The sequence below is a fragment of the Lissotriton helveticus genome, chromosome 4_1 (genome assembly GCF_964261635.1).
Source record: "Lissotriton helveticus chromosome 4_1, aLisHel1.1, whole genome shotgun sequence".
Classification (NCBI taxonomy): domain Eukaryota; kingdom Metazoa; phylum Chordata; class Amphibia; order Caudata; family Salamandridae; genus Lissotriton; species Lissotriton helveticus.
This window is the reverse complement of record NC_136063.1, coordinates 586,568,552-586,587,233: the sequence shown is the minus strand read 5'-3', so window position 1 is coordinate 586,587,233 and position 18,682 is coordinate 586,568,552. Positions and strand designations below refer to the sequence as shown.

Sequence of the window (18,682 nt, the reverse complement as noted above, 5' to 3'; positions counted from 1 at the left end):
TCCCTCCTCAGGTGCACATGTATATGCAAGCAGCCCCGGTCGGTCCAGGTAACAGCGGTGGGGCCGTGTAATGGGGGATTTTAAGGGACGATGCGCAGGGAAAATTAAATAAATAATTAATTTTCCCTCAGCGTCGTCCTTCGAAATCCCCCTTTACCCGGACCAGATCATCCAACATATGAACTGTCCCGGTCTGCACCAAGCACACCTTTTGAAATAAGTACCTGGTGCAGACCAGGACAGTTTGCCGTATTTACATGAATGCACATTAATGCTGTGGCCCCAGGGCAGCCACAAACTTAGGGCTCTCCTGGGTGGGGCAGCGCATGAAGTGAAAAACAGGGTGGCTGCTTACACGCCGCCGTGTGTGTGTCTGTGTAAATGGCAGCCACATGCATGTTAAAGAGGAGACCGGGACCCCCTGCTGGCAGGTGTTGTGAGTGACTGCACCCACCAGCAGGGGGATGTCTCATTGCTCCATGGAACCCCCTTTCTCCCCTCAGGTGACGCATAAGTGGCGCACTGTCTGTGCACCTACTAAGGGCCTGTCTAACGCTGCGGCTGTGAGAGGGTGTGGGTGTAAAGGCAATGTGATTCTCTCATTTGCATGGGGGCACACCCCCAAACTGAGTGATCGTTTTCTCAAGACGGCCTTGTGCCACATATGCACCAGTGCTATCAGTATTACAGAAGGGACAGGAGAAACATCTGTGGCCCCTTCCATAATACCATAGTGTTCCGGGGATGCACAAAGCGGGCATATACACCCTCTCTGCCCCCAGGCGCCATGCGTAATGCAACACCTCACATGTATTTTGTTACTGGCTTTTCAGGGGGGCCAAATTTTCCTAACTATTTACGTAGTTCAGGATCATAATATTTTGTTCCGTGGTACTCTTTTATATACGCAACTGCGTTTTTCGCAAACCTCTACGAAGACAAGGGCCCGTTTTACATCAAGGGCACAGTTTCCCTTTTTGAGCATTAGTGCACCTTTAAGCCGGTGCACCGGGTGCAAACAGGAACAGTGTGCCCTATTACAAGTTGTATGTTGCCCCAAGGGCAGCCTTGAAGTCGGGGTGCCCTGAGGACAGTGCATTAGTGAAATACAGAGTCGCTGTTTGAATCAGCCGATCCATATTTTTCTGTGCAGGCGGCACTCACCTGCAGTTTAAAAAGGAGACCGATTCACCTGCAGGCAGGTGCATTGAATAACCGCACCCACCTGCAGGGCGATGTCTGGGGAGTCTGTGGGACCTTCTTTGCCCCCTTGCAGGGCTCGCTCTAAGTGGTACACTGACTGTGCACCGCCACCTTTTTGTGGTGCACACTCATTGCAGTTCCTATTGGCCTCTTTGCTTCTGCATCCATAACAGGGTATGGGCACAGAGGCAAAGTATTTTCTTCATTAGCATGGAGCCAAACCCAGTGAAGATTGCTCTATGTATACCAGCACTATTTGTATTCAAGAAGAGGGCACACAAACGTCTGCACCTTCTTCTCTAATACTACAGTGCCAATGCAGAGCAGGAAACGGGTGCACACAGCTGTTGCACCACTGGGGCACTGTTTGTAATGCAGCTCCTGGCGTTCAACTGAGAACACAACATTGCCAGCTAATGCCCTTTCAGATGGGACATGATTTTGTGAGGATGTTTTAATTCTTGTATTTTATATTAGAAAACAGGGAGCTGGCAGTATGACTACTCAGTATAAATTGTTGAAAAATTATTTTATACATTGTTTTACTAGGCATGTTGAATGTAAGGTAGTGCTTTCTAGATTCAACAAAAGCACAGCTGCCCAATGTTGTCATTATTATTTGCAATGATGAACAGTTTTTCTAGACCTTACATGGATGTGTGTATGTTCACAATGTGCAGGTATTGCTTCTCGCGTACTCAAACCTACGTTAGGATTGATTGACCCAGTGCACACCCTGCACATGCCTGAGCGAGTAGCTGCAAACAGTGGATTTGATGTGCTTTGGTGAGTAGCTTCATCGGTTCAACTAGAGTGCCTGCTTGATACTGGGGAATGAAATGCATGATGCAGTGTGAATTGTTTACAAATCTGACACATTTAACACATTTACTCTCTAGTGAATATAACCATGTGAAGATATTTAATTGTAGTAGAAACTAAAATGTCATTGTAAATGTTGGGAGTACCACAGAGCTATCAGACCCATGCTACAATTCCTCAGTTCTCTCCCCGTCTGGAATTATGTTATAGTAATAATAATATCATCAGCCTGGATAGGGAAACATCCTTTACGACGCAACTTTTACCACGCAGTGCCTTTACGACGCAACTTTTACAACGCAAACCATTACAACGCATTGCGCTGGGGGGCGCTCTAGGATAGGGAATAGGTTTAATTTACTATCCAACACCTTCCCTACTATCCACGGGGACTGGAGTTGGAATAGTAAATTAAACTATTCACTATCCAGCGCTCCAAAGCACTATGCGTTGTAAAGGCATGCGTTGTAAAAAACCGCGTTGTAAAGGCATGCGTGGTAAAAGCATGCGTTGTAATGTCATACATCCGCCTGGATACCACCTTATGTTGGACACGGTGATACGTTAGCATTGAGGGGAGATGCATCGGTTCCGACTGGCGCATCTGCGCCAATGCGTGGATTTTGCAGAATACAGCCAGAAAACTCACTGCCAAGGGCTCAGGACTGGATTGACACTACTTGGCTGAGCAAGACTCACAGTTGGCAAGGGTCCAGAGGCTGTTGCAGAGCTGTTGGAAGTCTTTGTTGTCCCTGAGCCTTCAGAGCAGGAGGAAAGCTTGCAAGCCCTTGGAGTTACGTTGGTTCTGGATATGTAGAGATGCAAGTCCAGTCCTTCTCACTCCCAGGCAAGAAGCGCAGCAGGGCAGGCACAGCAAAGCAGGAGTCCAGCAAAGCAGAGTCCAATAAATGACAGTCCTTTCAGCAGCACAGCAGTCCTCCTTCAAGAAGTGTACAGAAGTGGTACTTATACCCAGTTGTGCCTTTGAAGTGGGGGAGTCTTCAAAGAGATACTTATGAAGTGCACAAAGTCCCTGCCCATCCTGCCTTGTCTCCAGTCTCATTACAGGGTGGAGGGGTATGCAGCTCGGTGTGTGGGGATAGGCACAGAGTATATAAGACTTCCTCCGCACGCATATATTATACATTAGTGTGTTATTCATTTGTTTTCAGATGCGCCCCTGAAGAAAGGACCATGAGGTCCCGAAATGCATTGGGCTGATTCTCCACAGATCTGCTAAAATTCTTCGACATCAGAATTATTGTCTGCAAAAATCATTGTTTACTTTGAATTGTTTTTGAAAATTTTTTAAACCACAAGTGGAGATGGTATCCACTTAAAATGTTTATACACAAATAACTTGTATTTGTAACTCATGTTTATGCATCTTTGTTTATATGCTACATGGTTAATACAATTTTGAGTGAAGAGTATTCACGGTTTATCTTGTGTTCATATAGGTTCGGGTTGAATAATTGTTTTATTGACTTTGGCAACTGCCACAGGAATAGTGCTACCCACTCAGGGATTATTCCCTGTTCTTTACTGGGGATAGGCACAGCACATTCAGGTGCAAGTGTCAGCTCCTCCCTCCCATCTTGCCCAGGATGACCAATCTGAATGTTATTGGCCCAATCGGATGTGGATGGCCCATGGGGCTTCCCTAAGCCTCCTTTGTGTGTGATTTTCTAGGAAGAATTCACAGAGTCCAGCTGTTACCTACCCCACACATGTAATCCGCGATAGGCAGAGACACAGATTGGTTACAATAATAAAATACTGATTTCTAAATGTTCATACGGAAGCGCCTGAACAGCCAGCAGCACAATGAATAACAGAACATTCAAAATTAATTGTGGCTACTGGCACAAGGAAGAACCTACATTTTGAGAAAGTGGACTGCTTAATAAATCATTAAGAAAAATAGAAACCAGACTTGTCAAATAGGCAACTACCTAAGCACCTGGGAGCATTCATCAATAGAATTACAACACAGAGAAGGAGACACACAACCATTCAAGGTCCTAAGGAGAATCCAAAAAGAAATGGGAGGTTCGAAACGCATTGTCCTGATCCAATCTGGTGAGTAGAACCAAAAGATCCAACCAAGTGCAAGCAACCCTCATAAAAGAATGGGAGCCTACATGTTGAGTTTGCAATACCAACCCCCAGTATGAGTCCAGTACATAGTTGATTGGTGTATCATAAAAAAAATCAGTTGTATTTTTATTTAGCTTAATGTATTCTGTTTGGAATAATGTTTTTCCTTGTTGTTTCATATATATATATATATATATATATATATATATATATATATATATATATATATATATATATATATATATATATATGCTTACTTCTCACGGCTCTTTCGCGGCGGAACCTCCCACAGTCCGGTGGCGCGTTCACGGCTGGCAGAGCCCCGCCAGTCACTTATTTACCATAAACTTCCAAGTTAGACGCGCACTCAGAGGTAAAGTGTACACAGTGTCGCTTTATTTGCTGTTACGCGTTTCGGAAGCCAAAACTCCCTTGCTCACACAGCAAGCCATTAGCTTTCCACCAGTTACATACACACAGCGTGATAGCCATAGAAACAGGACTGTACACATTTCAATTTGGCTGACATCTTTGAGTGTACTTGTTTTGCAATGTTCTTGTACACACAGTGTCTCTTTTTACACAACCACTTATTCCTAAAAGTGATTAAGTACATTTCATCCTTACTTCTTATCTCACATTTTATTCGCCACAGTGGCTGATTGTGCAGTGACTGTTTCTAAACCCCTCTTCTTTCGCCTAGTGGCTTAATAAGGGTTCAATGTCTCTGGTTAAAGCTTTATCTTTAAAAACAAAGAAAAAAGTGCAAAAAACGTGAACTATAAGTGAAGAAATTTCTACTTAGTGAAGAAGTCTTCTACTCTATTTTCGTGAATCTTCTGGGTGACAGGCTCAATTCCTCGTGAAGTGCACGTGATCCCTAATATATCATCTTGATTCCGCCTGTTAGAGTAAAACAAAAATTAAAATTACAATCTTATTCTCATTAAAACATATTACCAGCTTAGACATTTCAACCAACACTCCTTCATTGTGACAAACATGTATGGATTTACGTTTCATAGGTACAGGATTCTTACTTATTTTCATGAGTCATATAGATGAACTACCAATTCCTCATGGTCATTGTGCCCATTCGGTTGTCTTGTTTCTAGTTCTAAAATCCATTTAGACTCTCTTTTCCTTAACTGCATCTCTCTGTTACCCCCCCTCTGATTTTGCCTCACCTGTTCGATTGCAAAGTATGTTAACACATTGCAATTTGATTTGTGAAATTGCGCAAAGTGTCTTGCGACTGGGTATTGAGGGTCCTGATTTCTGATCGCTCTAAGATGTTGCATCACCCTATTTTTAGCCATTACTGTTGTGCTGCCCACATATCTTTTTTTACACGGACATTCAAGCACGTATACTACATGTGTGGAGCTGCACGTAAGGAATTGTGTTATCTTTCTTTTGATCTTACCATGAGGGAGATCGAAGTCTTTTCTCATAGGGCTGTGCTTGCAGGCTTTACAGTGCCCACACGGAAAGAAACCTGCCAGATTATATTGGTTCCTATCCCTGTAGTCTGTGATGTCTCCCTTCGTAAGTATGTCCCTCAGGCTGTGGCTTTTCCTGTAGGTGATGGCTGGTCTGGTACTTAATTCAGGGCCAATAACAGGATCACTTTTAAGGATGTTCCAATTTTTTGCAATTATTTTTCTTACTTTGTGAGACCCTCTGTTGAATGTTAAGATTACCCTGGTGGTGTCGTTTCCTTGGGCTTCCCTCTCTTTTGTTATTAAAGTGCTTTCCCTTGTCACATTTTCCATCTTTGCCAGGGCTCTATCTAGAACCCATTTGGGGTAACCCCTCTCTTTAAATCTCTGTATCATTATTCCGCTTTCTCGTTTGTACTCCTCTGTGCTAGAACAATTTCTCCTTGCTCTCAGCAGTTCCCCATAGGGAATGCTCCATTTTAAGGTGTCAGGGTGACTGCTACGAGCATGGAGGACACTATTGCCTGCTGTCTCCTTCCTGAACAACTTAGTTTTTAAACGGTCACCTTCTGCTCTTACTTCTACGTCTAAATATTCAACCTTGTGTCTATCCTTTTGATGAGTAAGTTTTATGTTATACTCATTGGTATTCAAAAGTTTCACAAATTCATCAGCCTCTGCATCATTCCCACTCCACACTACAAAAAGGTCATCTATGTACCTAAGCCATACTATGACTCTTCCGAATGCCTGTCTGTACTGGGGGTCCTTCTGTATCTCTTCTTCCCATTTGCCCAAGAACAAATTCGCAAAGCTCGGCGCAAAGCTCGTACCCATGCAAGTACCAGTTGTTTGCTTGTACAGTTCACCATTAAACATAAATACATTATTTTCCAAACATATTCTTATCATTTCCTTTAGCATCCTTGTGTGCTCTAGGTACATTATATTCCGTTTTCTCAGATAATGCATGCATGCCTCTATACCATGTCCATGTTCAATGATTGTGTATAATGAGTTTACATCCATTGTTATTAGCATGTACTCAGCTTTCCAATTTATGGTGTCAATCTTTTTCAGAAAGTCTTGGGTATCCTTCACATAGGAAGGTAGCTCTTTCACATGTTCCTGGAGGAAGAATTCCACATATTTTGACACATTTTCATACACACTACCTATAGATGACACTATGGGTCTCCCTGGTGGTATAAGTGGGTTCTTGTGTATTTTGGGAAGAAAGTAGATTATTGGCAATTTGGGATAATCTTTTTTCAAGAAAGTAAACTCCTCCCAAGACAGGAGACCTTCCTCCTGCCACTTGCTTAGGTTAGACCACATAGTTAGGATGTTATTTTTGTATATGCTGCCATTACTTTTACAGTAATAGTTTTCATTGTTTAGTTGTCTTACTGCCTCTGCTATGTATGCCTCCCGATCTTGTATCACCACATTACCCCCTTTATCTGCTGGGCGTATTATAATGGAGGAATCATTCGCTAGGGATTCAAGGGCTTTCTTTTGTTTAACATTTAGGTTGAAACCTCCTCCCTTTCCCCTTGGGCAGTGCTTGTATTCTATTAGCGCCTTGGTAGTTACATCATGAAAGGTGTCTACATTGTCGTGTGGGAGATTGGGGAAGAACACAGATTTGGGTTTAAAACTAGTCATGGCAGCTCTATCTGTAGTTAAGTTCAATGATTCTGCGCCCACCTCCCGGGTATATGTTCCTGTATTGTCTCCTTCATATAGTAGGTCCTGCGCTATTTGGATGGCATTAGCGTCTCCCACCTCTAATAAGGGCTGACTCGGGGGTATGGTTTCTTGTGTGTTCCAGTTACTAGTGTTGTTCTTGAGAGCATGCCATTTTTTTAGTTTTAATTTTCTTATGAATCGGAAAATATCAATTCTGGTCTCACTATAGTTGAAAATTTCTGTTGGACAAAATGAAAGACCCAAACTCAAAGTTTTCTTTTCCACATCCGTTAACTCCCTACTCGATAAATTTACTATAGTTTTGTTTACCATTTCATTGTTCTCCATTATTGGTTGCGTTTCTTGTAGCCCCCACGTCTGGTTCCCACTGGCTCGCGTTCCACTTCTTTTCCTCTTCCTTTGTTTCCTTCTTTTCCTGCGTTGTTTGCTTCGTCCGACCCTCTTCCGGCTCCTCTTGCTTTCCCCCGGGGCCTCCCTCTCGTGCCTCTTCCTCTTTGTACTGGAGGGGGTGAGAATAATCCCGACTGCCGCCCCCTCTTCAGCGCTCGGAATTCGTCTAAATACGTCGGTTTAGATGTAATTATGTCCATCTCAGCGATAGTACTTGTACTGAGTATGGAGCCCTCAGTATCTGATCCATCTACGGTGCCTATGTCTGGTCCCGCTCCTTGGCTTTGGGGAGACTTGTTGGACGATGTAGGTTGTTGCATGTCATACAAATGGTCATACTTTTTGCTGTATGTTAAAATGCGCCCGGAGTCATAATCATTGCAATCTCTATGCAGTTTTCTTTGTTTTCTCAGTTTTATATCTTCTTCATACTGGACCAGTCTGGCTTTCATTTCCTCCTTGTATTTCTTTACACTTGTTTGGTCACTTTCATTACTGAGTTCTTCCTCTAGTTCCAGTATTTCTTTAAGAATTCGCTCTCTATCCTCCCAGGCGTATTTCACCAGTATACACAACATTGTTTTGGAACTGCTTGTAGAGTTTTCAAACCACTCTTCCAGCATGCGTGGGTTAGGAGACTCATGAGAGGGTGTTATGTATATTCTTAGTCCTCTTGGGATCATGTTTTTATCTACATAATCTTGTAGAGACACTGCCTCCCACCATTTGGATGTTTCATTCTTTTTAAGTTTTTCATATTTTCTTAATTTCCCTATTAATGAGGTTTCCACTTGCTTTTGGGCTCCCACTTGTTGTCCTTTTCCCGGTGCTCTAGCCAGTAGTGTCTGGGCCACGCGTCTGCGTTGCGCGTCTTCGTCCATTCTTTGTTCTGTCACGAGTGTTTTTAAAGTTTGTCACAACTTCGGTTTGTTGGGCTGGAAATTAATGTGATCAGACGCTAGGGTTGCTATCTCCTAGCTTCTTGATCGTGTGCTCACGTTTTACAGTCTTTATAGATCTTTTTCTTAAAGCGTTTCTGTGCCACTTAGCCTCCCTCCGTAATCCGGAGTTCCGGATGCCCTTTTTAAAGTTCTGTAGAGACTTTCGCAATTAATATTTCTTAACTGCGCGTTGCAAGCGTTTCCTTATCCTTTCGATCTTTGTGCCGTTTTTAGCCCTCCGGTACCCTTTCGCTCATCCCGTGCCTTTGACACCCGTCGGCTCCCCCGTCTTCTCGGCTTTTCCTTCAAAGAGCTTCGCGTCTCCACGCTAAGTCTTTCAAGTTCCAGCTTCGAAATCTGGGCTTACCTTCGGGATGTTCAATCAGGCTTCCAAGGGCTTCTCCGCTTGCTGTCTCCTACAGGCGTCGCTCACGCTTCTTTCCCGGCGACTCGATTCCCTCAATACGGGCCGGCAGTTCCACCAAGTTCAGCTGCTTACTTCTCACGGCTCTTTCGCGGCGGAACCTCCCACAGTCCGGTGGCGCGTTCACGGCTGGCAGAGCCCCGCCAGTCACTTATTTACCATAAACTTCCAAGTTAGACGCGCACTCAGAGGTAAAGTGTACACAGTGTCGCTTTATTTGCTGTTACGCGTTTCGGAAGCCAAAACTCCCTTGCTCACACAGCAAGCCATTAGCTTTCCACCAGTTACATACACACAGCGTGATAGCCATAGAAACAGGACTGTACACATTTCAATTTGGCTGACATCTTTGAGTGTACTTGTTTTGCAATGTTCTTGTACACACAGTGTCTCTTTTTACACAACCACTTATTCCTAAAAGTGATTAAGTACATTTCATCCTTACTTCTTATCTCACATTTTATTCGCCACAGTGGCTGATTGTGCAGTGACTGTTTCTAAACCCCCTGAGAAAACGGAATATAATGTACCTAGAGCACACAAGGATGCTAAAGGAAATGATAAGAATATGTTTGGAAAATAATGTATTTATGTTTAATGGTGAACTGTACAAGCAAACAACTGGTACTTGCATGGGTACGAGCTTTGCGCCGAGCTTTGCGAATTTGTTCTTGGGCAAATGGGAAGAAGAGATACAGAAGGACCCCCAGTACAGACAGGCATTCGGAAGAGTCATAGTATGGCTTAGGTACATAGATGACCTTTTTGTAGTGTGGAGTGGGAATGATGCAGAGGCTGATGAATTTGTGAAACTTTTGAATACCAATGAGTATAACATAAAACTTACTCATCAAAAGGATAGACACAAGGTTGAATATTTAGACGTAGAAGTAAGAGCAGAAGGTGACCGTTTAAAAACTAAGTTGTTCAGGAAGGAGACAGCAGGCAATAGTGTCCTCCATGCTCGTAGCAGTCACCCTGACACCTTAAAATGGAGCATTCCCTATGGGGAACTGCTGAGAGCAAGGAGAAATTGTTCTAGCACAGAGGAGTACAAACGAGAAAGCGGAATAATGATACAGAGATTTAAAGAGAGGGGTTACCCCAAATGGGTTCTAGATAGAGCCCTGGCAAAGATGGAAAATGTGACAAGGGAAAGCACTTTAATAACAAAAGAGAGGGAAGCCCAAGGAAACGACACCACCAGGGTAATCTTAACATTCAACAGAGGGTCTCACAAAGTAAGAAAAATAATTGCAAAAAATTGGAACATCCTTAAAAGTGATCCTGTTATTGGCCCTGAATTAAGTACCAGACCAGCCATCACCTACAGGAAAAGCCACAGCCTGAGGGACATACTTACGAAGGGAGACATCACAGACTACAGGGATAGGAACCAATATAATCTGGCAGGTTTCTTTCCGTGTGGGCACTGTAAAGCCTGCAAGCACAGCCCTATGAGAAAAGACTTCGATCTCCCTCATGGTAAGATCAAAAGAAAGATAACACAATTCCTTACGTGCAGCTCCACACATGTAGTATACGTGCTTGAATGTCCGTGTAAAAAAAGATATGTGGGCAGCACAACAGTAATGGCTAAAAATAGGGTGATGCAACATCTTAGAGCGATCAGAAATCAGGACCCTCAATACCCAGTCGCAAGACACTTTGCGCAATTTCACAAATCAAATTGCAATCTGTTAACATACTTTGCAATCGAACAGGTGAGGCAAAATCAGAGGGGGGGTAACAGAGAGATGCAGTTAAGGAAAAGAGAGTCTAAATGGATTTTAGAACTAGAAACAAGACAACCGAATGGGCACAATGACCATGAGGAATTGGTAGTTCATCTATATGACTCATGAAAATAAGTAAGAATCCTGTACCTATGAAACGTAAATCCATACATGTTTGTCACAATGAAGGAGTGTTGGTTGAAATGTCTAAGCTGGTAATATGTTTTAATGAGAATAAGATTGTAATTTTAATTTTTGTTTTACTCTAACAGGCGGAATCAAGATGATATATTAGGGATCACGTGCACTTCACGAGGAATTGAGCCTGTCACCCAGAAGATTCACGAAAATAGAGTAGAAGACTTCTTCACTAAGTAGAAATTTCTTCACTTATAGTTCACGTTTTTTGCACTTTTTTCTTTGTTTTTAAAGATAAAGCTTTAACCAGAGACATTGAACCCTTATTAAGCCACTAGGCGAAAGAAGAGGGGTTTAGAAACAGTCACTGCACAATCAGCCACTGTGGCGAATAAAATGTGAGATAAGAAGTAAGGATGAAATGTACTTAATCACTTTTAGGAATAAGTGGTTGTGTAAAAAGAGACACTGTGTGTACAAGAACATTGCAAAACAAGTACACTCAAAGATGTCAGCCAAATTGAAATGTGTACAGTCCTGTTTCTATGGCTATCACGCTGTGTGTATGTAACTGGTGGAAAGCTAATGGCTTGCTGTGTGAGCAAGGGAGTTTTGGCTTCCGAAACGCGTAACAGCAAATAAAGCGACACTGTGTACACTTTACCTCTGAGTGCGCGTCTAACTTGGAAGTTTATGGTATATATATATATATATATATATATATATTTATTTATATTTACAAAGAATATTTTTAAAAAAGTGTAAAATATTTGAATTTTGCTTGAAGATGTTTGGTGCATAAGTACAAGGTTCAAATTTATTATTAATTCTTCAAAATTGTAAGACGTTTAAGTATGGTAAATTGCCTAACAACTTTGAAAAGTATTTTCTCTTAAATATCAGGATATTCTTGTAACAAACAACTTTCTACAAGGGGCATTTTCTGACTTGCAATTTAAAATCTAACTTTCCTATAACTTGGGATTTTAAATTGTGAGTCCAGAGAGACCATCCTCCATCTATCCATCTATCCCCAATTGGGATTACACTTATAGAATGTAATAAGGTAATCCATATGTTAACTTATGGGAGAGATATGCTTTGCAGTAGTGACAAATTAATGTAATAATTTTTCCACTAACAGGACATGTAAAACTTAAAAGTACATTTCCTGGCCTTAGGGCTGCTAGGCACTACCTTAGGGGTGACTTAAATGTATTATAAAGGAACGTTTGGGCCTGGCAAGAGGGTTAACTTAATATAAATCACAAAAAAGTACACCTAGTCGTAAAGAGTGTGTCTGTTTATGTGAAAAAAGGCATTTTTAGGACAATAACTCTCACCCACCCGAAGTTGGCATGCTTCATCGTTTGGTGCCCCCCACACACTCGTACCGAAGGTACCAGGAGTGAGTTACAACTCTCCAAAAAAGAGGAGCTGAGGTGTTTTATTTCTGATTGAAAGCTAGGTATGGCATAGGCAAGGTGCTATATATACAATTGTGGTGAGTGAAAACTATCTCCTGGTAGGAAAGGTATACATTTTATTCTGGTTGCCCCAGTGAATAGAGATAAAACAGTGAGGGGGAGTTTGGAAATAATTGTCCCCTTATATGGTTGACATGTTTCTGCCCTATAGATGACCCTACCAAGGGTTCAGGGTCATTCTTTAGGACTAGTTAGTATAGTCACTCTGATAGAAAACACAGATTATAAAACCTAATGGTGGTAAGCCCACTGATACAGAAGGTGGCCCACAATTTCCTTGTTTGTGAGGGTCCACGGTCGTACTACATAATAAGGAAAAAAGTACAACGTTAAAAATACTCAAACACATACACAGAATAACATCAAGTCCACCACCAAGCAAATGTGAATAGATGTGGGTGTGTGTGTCCATCACCAGTGTGGGTACTAGTGATTGGTGGCATATAATTGAGAGGAGGCATTCTTACCCTCTGAATGGGCTTATTCAGCTTACTATCAAGCCTAAGTCGTCCGCCTAGATCGCAAAGCTGTATATCACGATACACAACAAGGCTAGCTATCAGCGGGGATTGGAATCGCTTTTGCCAAGCATACAATGTTGCGCATGGTGCTGCCTCAATCACCACACACCACTCATTCTAAGCAATGCTTCTCTAATCACTCGTAACATTATCCAGTTGTCAACCAAACCAAGTGGCAGTGACACCACAGAACAGCACAGCAGAGATCAGGCCATGTATCAAGGCCTGCATAGGAGAGCAAAGAAAGAAGAGAAATACCTTCAGAGATTCTCCATGTCCTCAATCGGTGTGCCCGGCGAGAGGAGTAATCCTCGAGAAGGTGTGTTTCATTTAAAGGGACGTGCGTTCATGAGTGAGTGGAGCCAAAATCTCTGTATGGCCTGCAGTGAGTATCGGACTCCATGGACCATGGGAATTGTAGTCCCAGTGCCCGCTATGAGGTACACATGCACCAATAATGTTAATTCGGTGTTGAAAATCAACCAAAGGACTGTGTATTACGTGAATTAGTGTAGATTGAACTAATTCTGTCTTTTACGTGGTTACAAAACTTATTAAGATGTGGGTTTTGTTAGGACAGAAAAGAGTTTAGGTGTGAGGTATTATGGGATATCGAGTTCCATCTGATAACCATTAGAAACAAGCGAGGGTGATGACCATTAGAAGGGCGGGAGCATGTGAAACAGATAGTCTTCAGGTAGTACTCTGCCTACAAATATACAATCATACCCAACAAAATCTAGCCAGTTATGAACCTCAAGTAGACTAATCTAGTTCAAGTTAGTGCAGTCCATGGGAGCTCATCATTTTGTCCTTGTAGATGACTCTTCAATCTAAAAATCCAACACTCTTCCCTCTGTAACAGTAGATCATACAAGCTACCCGTGTGTGTGGTGTAGTAGGGTTTGTCAATGATAGTCCATTTAATATCTTCATCAGTGTGTTGTGATGTCAGATAGTGCCTGATCAATTTGGTGTTTGACTTCTTACACGCCACAGAACTACGATGTTCTACCACCCTGGTCTTTATTTTGCTAGTTGTCAAGCTCACATTTTAGGATTTGCAGGGACAGAGGATCAAATATATCACCCCCACTGGTATTGCAGTTTGTGTGACTTCAGTATCCAGGGAGTTCTAAGTCCCAAATCAGTCTGAGTTTGTTGTTGTCAGATGGTAAACTGAGCAGGATCTGCAAGGGAAATGTCCCTTAACACTGCGCCTACGGCCTGGTCACCCCCACGCTCCTGTGCCTGCTGCCGCTGCCGCAGCCCCAGCCTCCCGAGGGCCGCCGAGCCCACACCAGCTTTTCCCGCCGCCCCAGCCTACCGAGGGCCGCCGAGCCCACACCAGCTTTTCCCGCCGCCCCAGCCCGTGGCCCCGCCCCCCGACAGCCGATTGGCTCGCGCTCCCGCCTCCCCGCAGATCCTCCCGACCGGCTCCCTTCTTATGACGTCCCCAGAGCGACCGCGCAGTGGACGCGCGCAGCGGGAGCACCGAATGAGCGCCGAAGGTGCGCCAAAGGTAAGCCCGTCTGCGCCCGTCCGCGCCTGGACCGCGCCCAGCGCCAGGACCCCTGGCCCTCGCAGACCCCAGCCCACCCGCCGGACGTACGACGCCGCCACCCTCAACGCACTCAACGCCGGCCGAACCCCTGGATGCTACCGAGCCACCCCGAGACGCACCCACGGACCCTTCATCTGCCAGTCCTGCAAGTTCTCCTGCACCCGGACCTGCACTGCACCAGCACCCACCAAGCCGAACTCCAGCAGCACCCACCTGAAGTGCATCCTGCTCAACACCCGCTCCGTCCACAGACACGCCGTCGAGCTCTGGAACCTGCTCGACACCACAGCCCCAGACGTCGCCTTCCTCACGGAAACCTGGATGAACGCCTCCTCAGCGCCCGACACCGCCATCGCCATCCCGAACGGCTACAAGATCATCCGGAGAGACCGCGTCAACCAGACAGGAGGAGGCATCGCCATCATTCACAGGAACACCATCCGCATCACGACCAACACCGACGACACCATCGCACCCGCCGAACTCCTGCACTTCCAGATCCACGTCAACCCCAAGACCACCCTCAGAGGCACCCTCATCTACAGACCCCCGGGACCACGCACACAATTCAGCGAGGACATCGCCGACTTCATCAGCCCGCTCGCCCTCCCCTCAGCCGACTACATCCTCCTCGGGGACCTCAACTTCCACCTGGAGAACGACGACGACCGCAACACCACCACCCTGCTGGAAAACCTCGCAAACCTGGGACTCAAGCAGCTGGTGACCACCCCCACCCACCTCGCCGGACACACTCTCGACGCCGTCTTCTCATCCAGCAAAGACATCGCCTTCAGCCACGCCACAGGACTCCACTGGACGGACCACAGCTGCGTCCACTTCACCTTCAGAAGAACGACGACCCACCACCACCAGCAACAGGTTGCTCGAAGAAGCTGGAACAAGATCACAGCCAACCAGCTCGCCGCTTCTCTGAGTCAGCACCCTCCCGCCAGCTCAGCGAACCCCAGCCAGGCCGCCGACAACCTCACGAAGTGGATCAGCAACTGCGCGGACGAACTCGCCCCTCTGAGGACCCCGCCCAGCAGACCCGGCAGCAAGAAAGCCCCATGGTTCACCGACGAACTCAAGAGCTCCAAGAAGAACTGCCGAGCCCTCGAGAAAGTCTGGAGAAGGGAACCAACACCAGACAACATGACCACCCTCAAGCTTGCCACCCGGAAGCACCACCAACTGATCCGCGCCACCAAGAAAACTGCATTCAAGGACCGACTGGACAACAACGCACACAACTGCAAGGAACTCTTCATCATCGTGAAAGAGCTCTCCAACCCCAACGCCGGAAACAACGACATCACCCCATCGCAAGACCTCTGCAACTCCCTCGCCTCGCCTCCTACTTCCACAACAAGATCGCGGACATACACAACAGCTTCAGCATTCAACCATCGCACACAACGACCGCAGCAATGCCGCCCACCACCACCCTCCGCGCCTGGACTCCGATCAGCACCGATGACACCGTCCGCATGATGAACTCCATCCACTCCGGATCTCCGACCGACCCCTGCCCTCACCACGTCTTCAACAAGGCCGACGCTGTCATTGCACCCCACCTGCGGGACATCGTCAACACCTCCTTCGACACCGCCACCTTCCCGGAGAGCTGGAAGCACGCCGAACTCAGCGCTCTACTAAAGAAACCAACAGCGGACCCCACCGAACTCAAGAACTACCGCCCCATCTCGCTCCTCCCGTTTCCAGCCAAAGTCATCGAGAAGACCGTCAACAAACAGCTGGCCGCCTTCCTCGAGACAAATGGATCCCTCGACCCCTCACAGTCTGGCTTCCGAGCCAACCACAGCACCGAGACCGCCCTCATCGCTGCCACCGATGACATCCGAGCCCTGATGGACAACGGAGAAACAGCGGCCCTCATCCTCCTAGACCTCTCCGCGGCATTCGACACTGTCTGCCACCGCACCCTAGTGCAGCGCCTCAGCAACGTTGGAATTCAGGAGAAGGCACTGGAATGGATCGTCTCCTTCCTCGACGGAAGAACACAGAGAGTCCGTCTACCACCGTACAAGTCAGAGGCCACCGAAGTCATCTGCGGCGTCCCTCAAGGATCCTCGCTGAGCCCCACCCTCTTCAACGTCTACATGAGCCCCCTCGCGCCCATCGCACGCCAACACAACCTGAACATCATCTCCTACGCCGATGACACCCAGCTGATCCTCTCACTGACCAACGACCCCGCCGCTTCCAGAGCCAACCTTCACGAAGGGATGAAAGATGTAGCCGAGTGGATGACGACCAGCCGCCTGAAACTGAACTCAGACAAGACGGAAGTCCTCATCCTGGGCTCCTCGCCCTCCGCCTGGGACGACTCCTGGTGGCCCTGGGCACCGCACCCACACCGACAGACCACGCACGCAACCTGGGCTTCATCCTGGACTCCTCCCTCTCCATGACCAGACAAGTCAACGCCGTCTCCTCGTCATGCTTCAACATCCTGCGCATGCTACGGAAGATCTTCCGGTGGATCCCCACCGAGACCAGGAAGACGGTCACCCAGGCCCTCGGCACCAGCCGACTGGACTACGGCAACGCCCTCTACGCCGGAACCACCGCCAAGCTCCAGAAGAGACTCCAGCGGATCCAGAACGCCTCAGCCAGACTCATCCTCGACATCCCCCGACGCAGCCACATCTCCGGACATCTGAGAGACCTGCACTGGCTCCCCGTCAACAAGAGAATCACCTTCTGTCTCCTCACCCACGCACACAAAGCCCTACACGATCAAGGCCCGAGCTACCTCAACAACCGCATCAACTTCTACGCTCCCAAACGCCACCTCCGATCAGCCAGTCACGCCCTCGCCGCCGTCCCCCGCATCCGAAGAACGACAACAGGAGGAAGGTCCTTCTCCCACCTGGCCGCCAAGACCTGGAACTCCCTCCCTCCCGACCTGCGCCTGACCCAAGACCACCTCTCCTTCAGGAAGAAGCTCAAGACCTGGCTGTTCGAGCAGTAGCAGCACCCCCCCCCCCCAAGCGCCTTGAGACCCTCCGGGTAAGTAGTGCGCTCTATAAATGTCCTTGATTGATTGATTGATTGATTAACACGGGGTAATGTCCATAGAGCCTCCTGATTGTCCCTCTGAGTCACTTGAGGTATTGTATCAACTACTATATCTTTAAGGTTCCTGCTCAGTTTCAGGGCGAACATTAGTTTCTCGAGGTCTGTCACCTGTATTTAAGATGTTCCAGTTCCTGTTGACAACTCTTTTTAAGGTGTCAGTTAGATGGCTAAAAATGCTTACACATACCAGTCTATTAGAGGCTCCTTTTGGGAGTACCTCTGATAGTGAGTCTCTGTGATTGTGTCTGGTTCTCTTGGATGTGCTTTTAATTAGTTTCTTAGGGAAATGTCTCTGTGTCAAGCTTTTCAATTGCTTAGTTCATCTGCATGCTTCTTGAACTTTTCACCATCTATGCAGTTTATCCTTGTTCTTAGGAACTGACCCACTTAGAGGTTATTTTGCAAGCAAAGGGGATGGAAACTGTCATATGGCGGCAAAACATTGCGAGCCATAATTTTTAGGTCTAGTCCGGGCAGAGCATGTGCTGCTACGAGGCATGCAGGAGTGGAATATGGCTTTGAAGCCCCGCCCACTCTGCCCATATTTTAATTGGTTTGTGTCATTGTCCTTTGTAAACGCTTGCTTCCGAGTCGTTATTAGGCTTGCTAGTCCCTCCTTGTTACCACCATGTCTGCATTTGTAACCTCCCATGGCGACAGGCCCTTTTACTTAGTTTGTTACACAGTAAGGCTTATTTAGTCTGTAAGCACTATTTTCTTTAATGAGTTTCTCCTACTGCAGGCAGGACGTACTTTCCTCGCCATACGCGCTTTCACTTTCAAGTAGCCTCGGAAAATGGCGGCCACTTCTTGAAGTGAAATAGGTCTTGCATTTACAAGAGTTTGAGCTATTGCCATTGTAAATGACAATAGCTTAAACTCTCGTTATTGCGAAACTTATTGCATTGCACATTCTGTTTTTTCCCGTTTCTGTGACACTTGTTTTCACAGCACAAGAACACTACATATATTTTAATACTTGTAGGCAGAGGAGGCTTAAGTGCTCAGCTAAAAATAACAGGAATCTGGGCACGTAACAAAGCGCTATCAGAAGTCCAGTAATGTCTGCAAGTTCCAAAACCACCCCACGTTTTGC

At 46.0% G+C, this 18,682-nt stretch overlaps 1 protein-coding gene across 2 annotated transcripts in view; it reads left to right on the top strand.

The window, feature by feature from the left end:
* The window catches only part of ADHFE1 (alcohol dehydrogenase iron containing 1), a 388,378-nt gene that overhangs the window by 250,910 nt on the left and 118,786 nt on the right, over window positions 1-18,682 (top strand). For both annotated transcript variants that reach the window (XM_078687223.1, XM_078687222.1), the window contains one exon: window positions 1,884-1,989. In XM_078687223.1, the coding sequence (XP_078543349.1) occupies window positions 1,884-1,989 (106 nt within the window). The remainder of the gene's footprint in view (window positions 1-1,883; window positions 1,990-18,682) is intronic.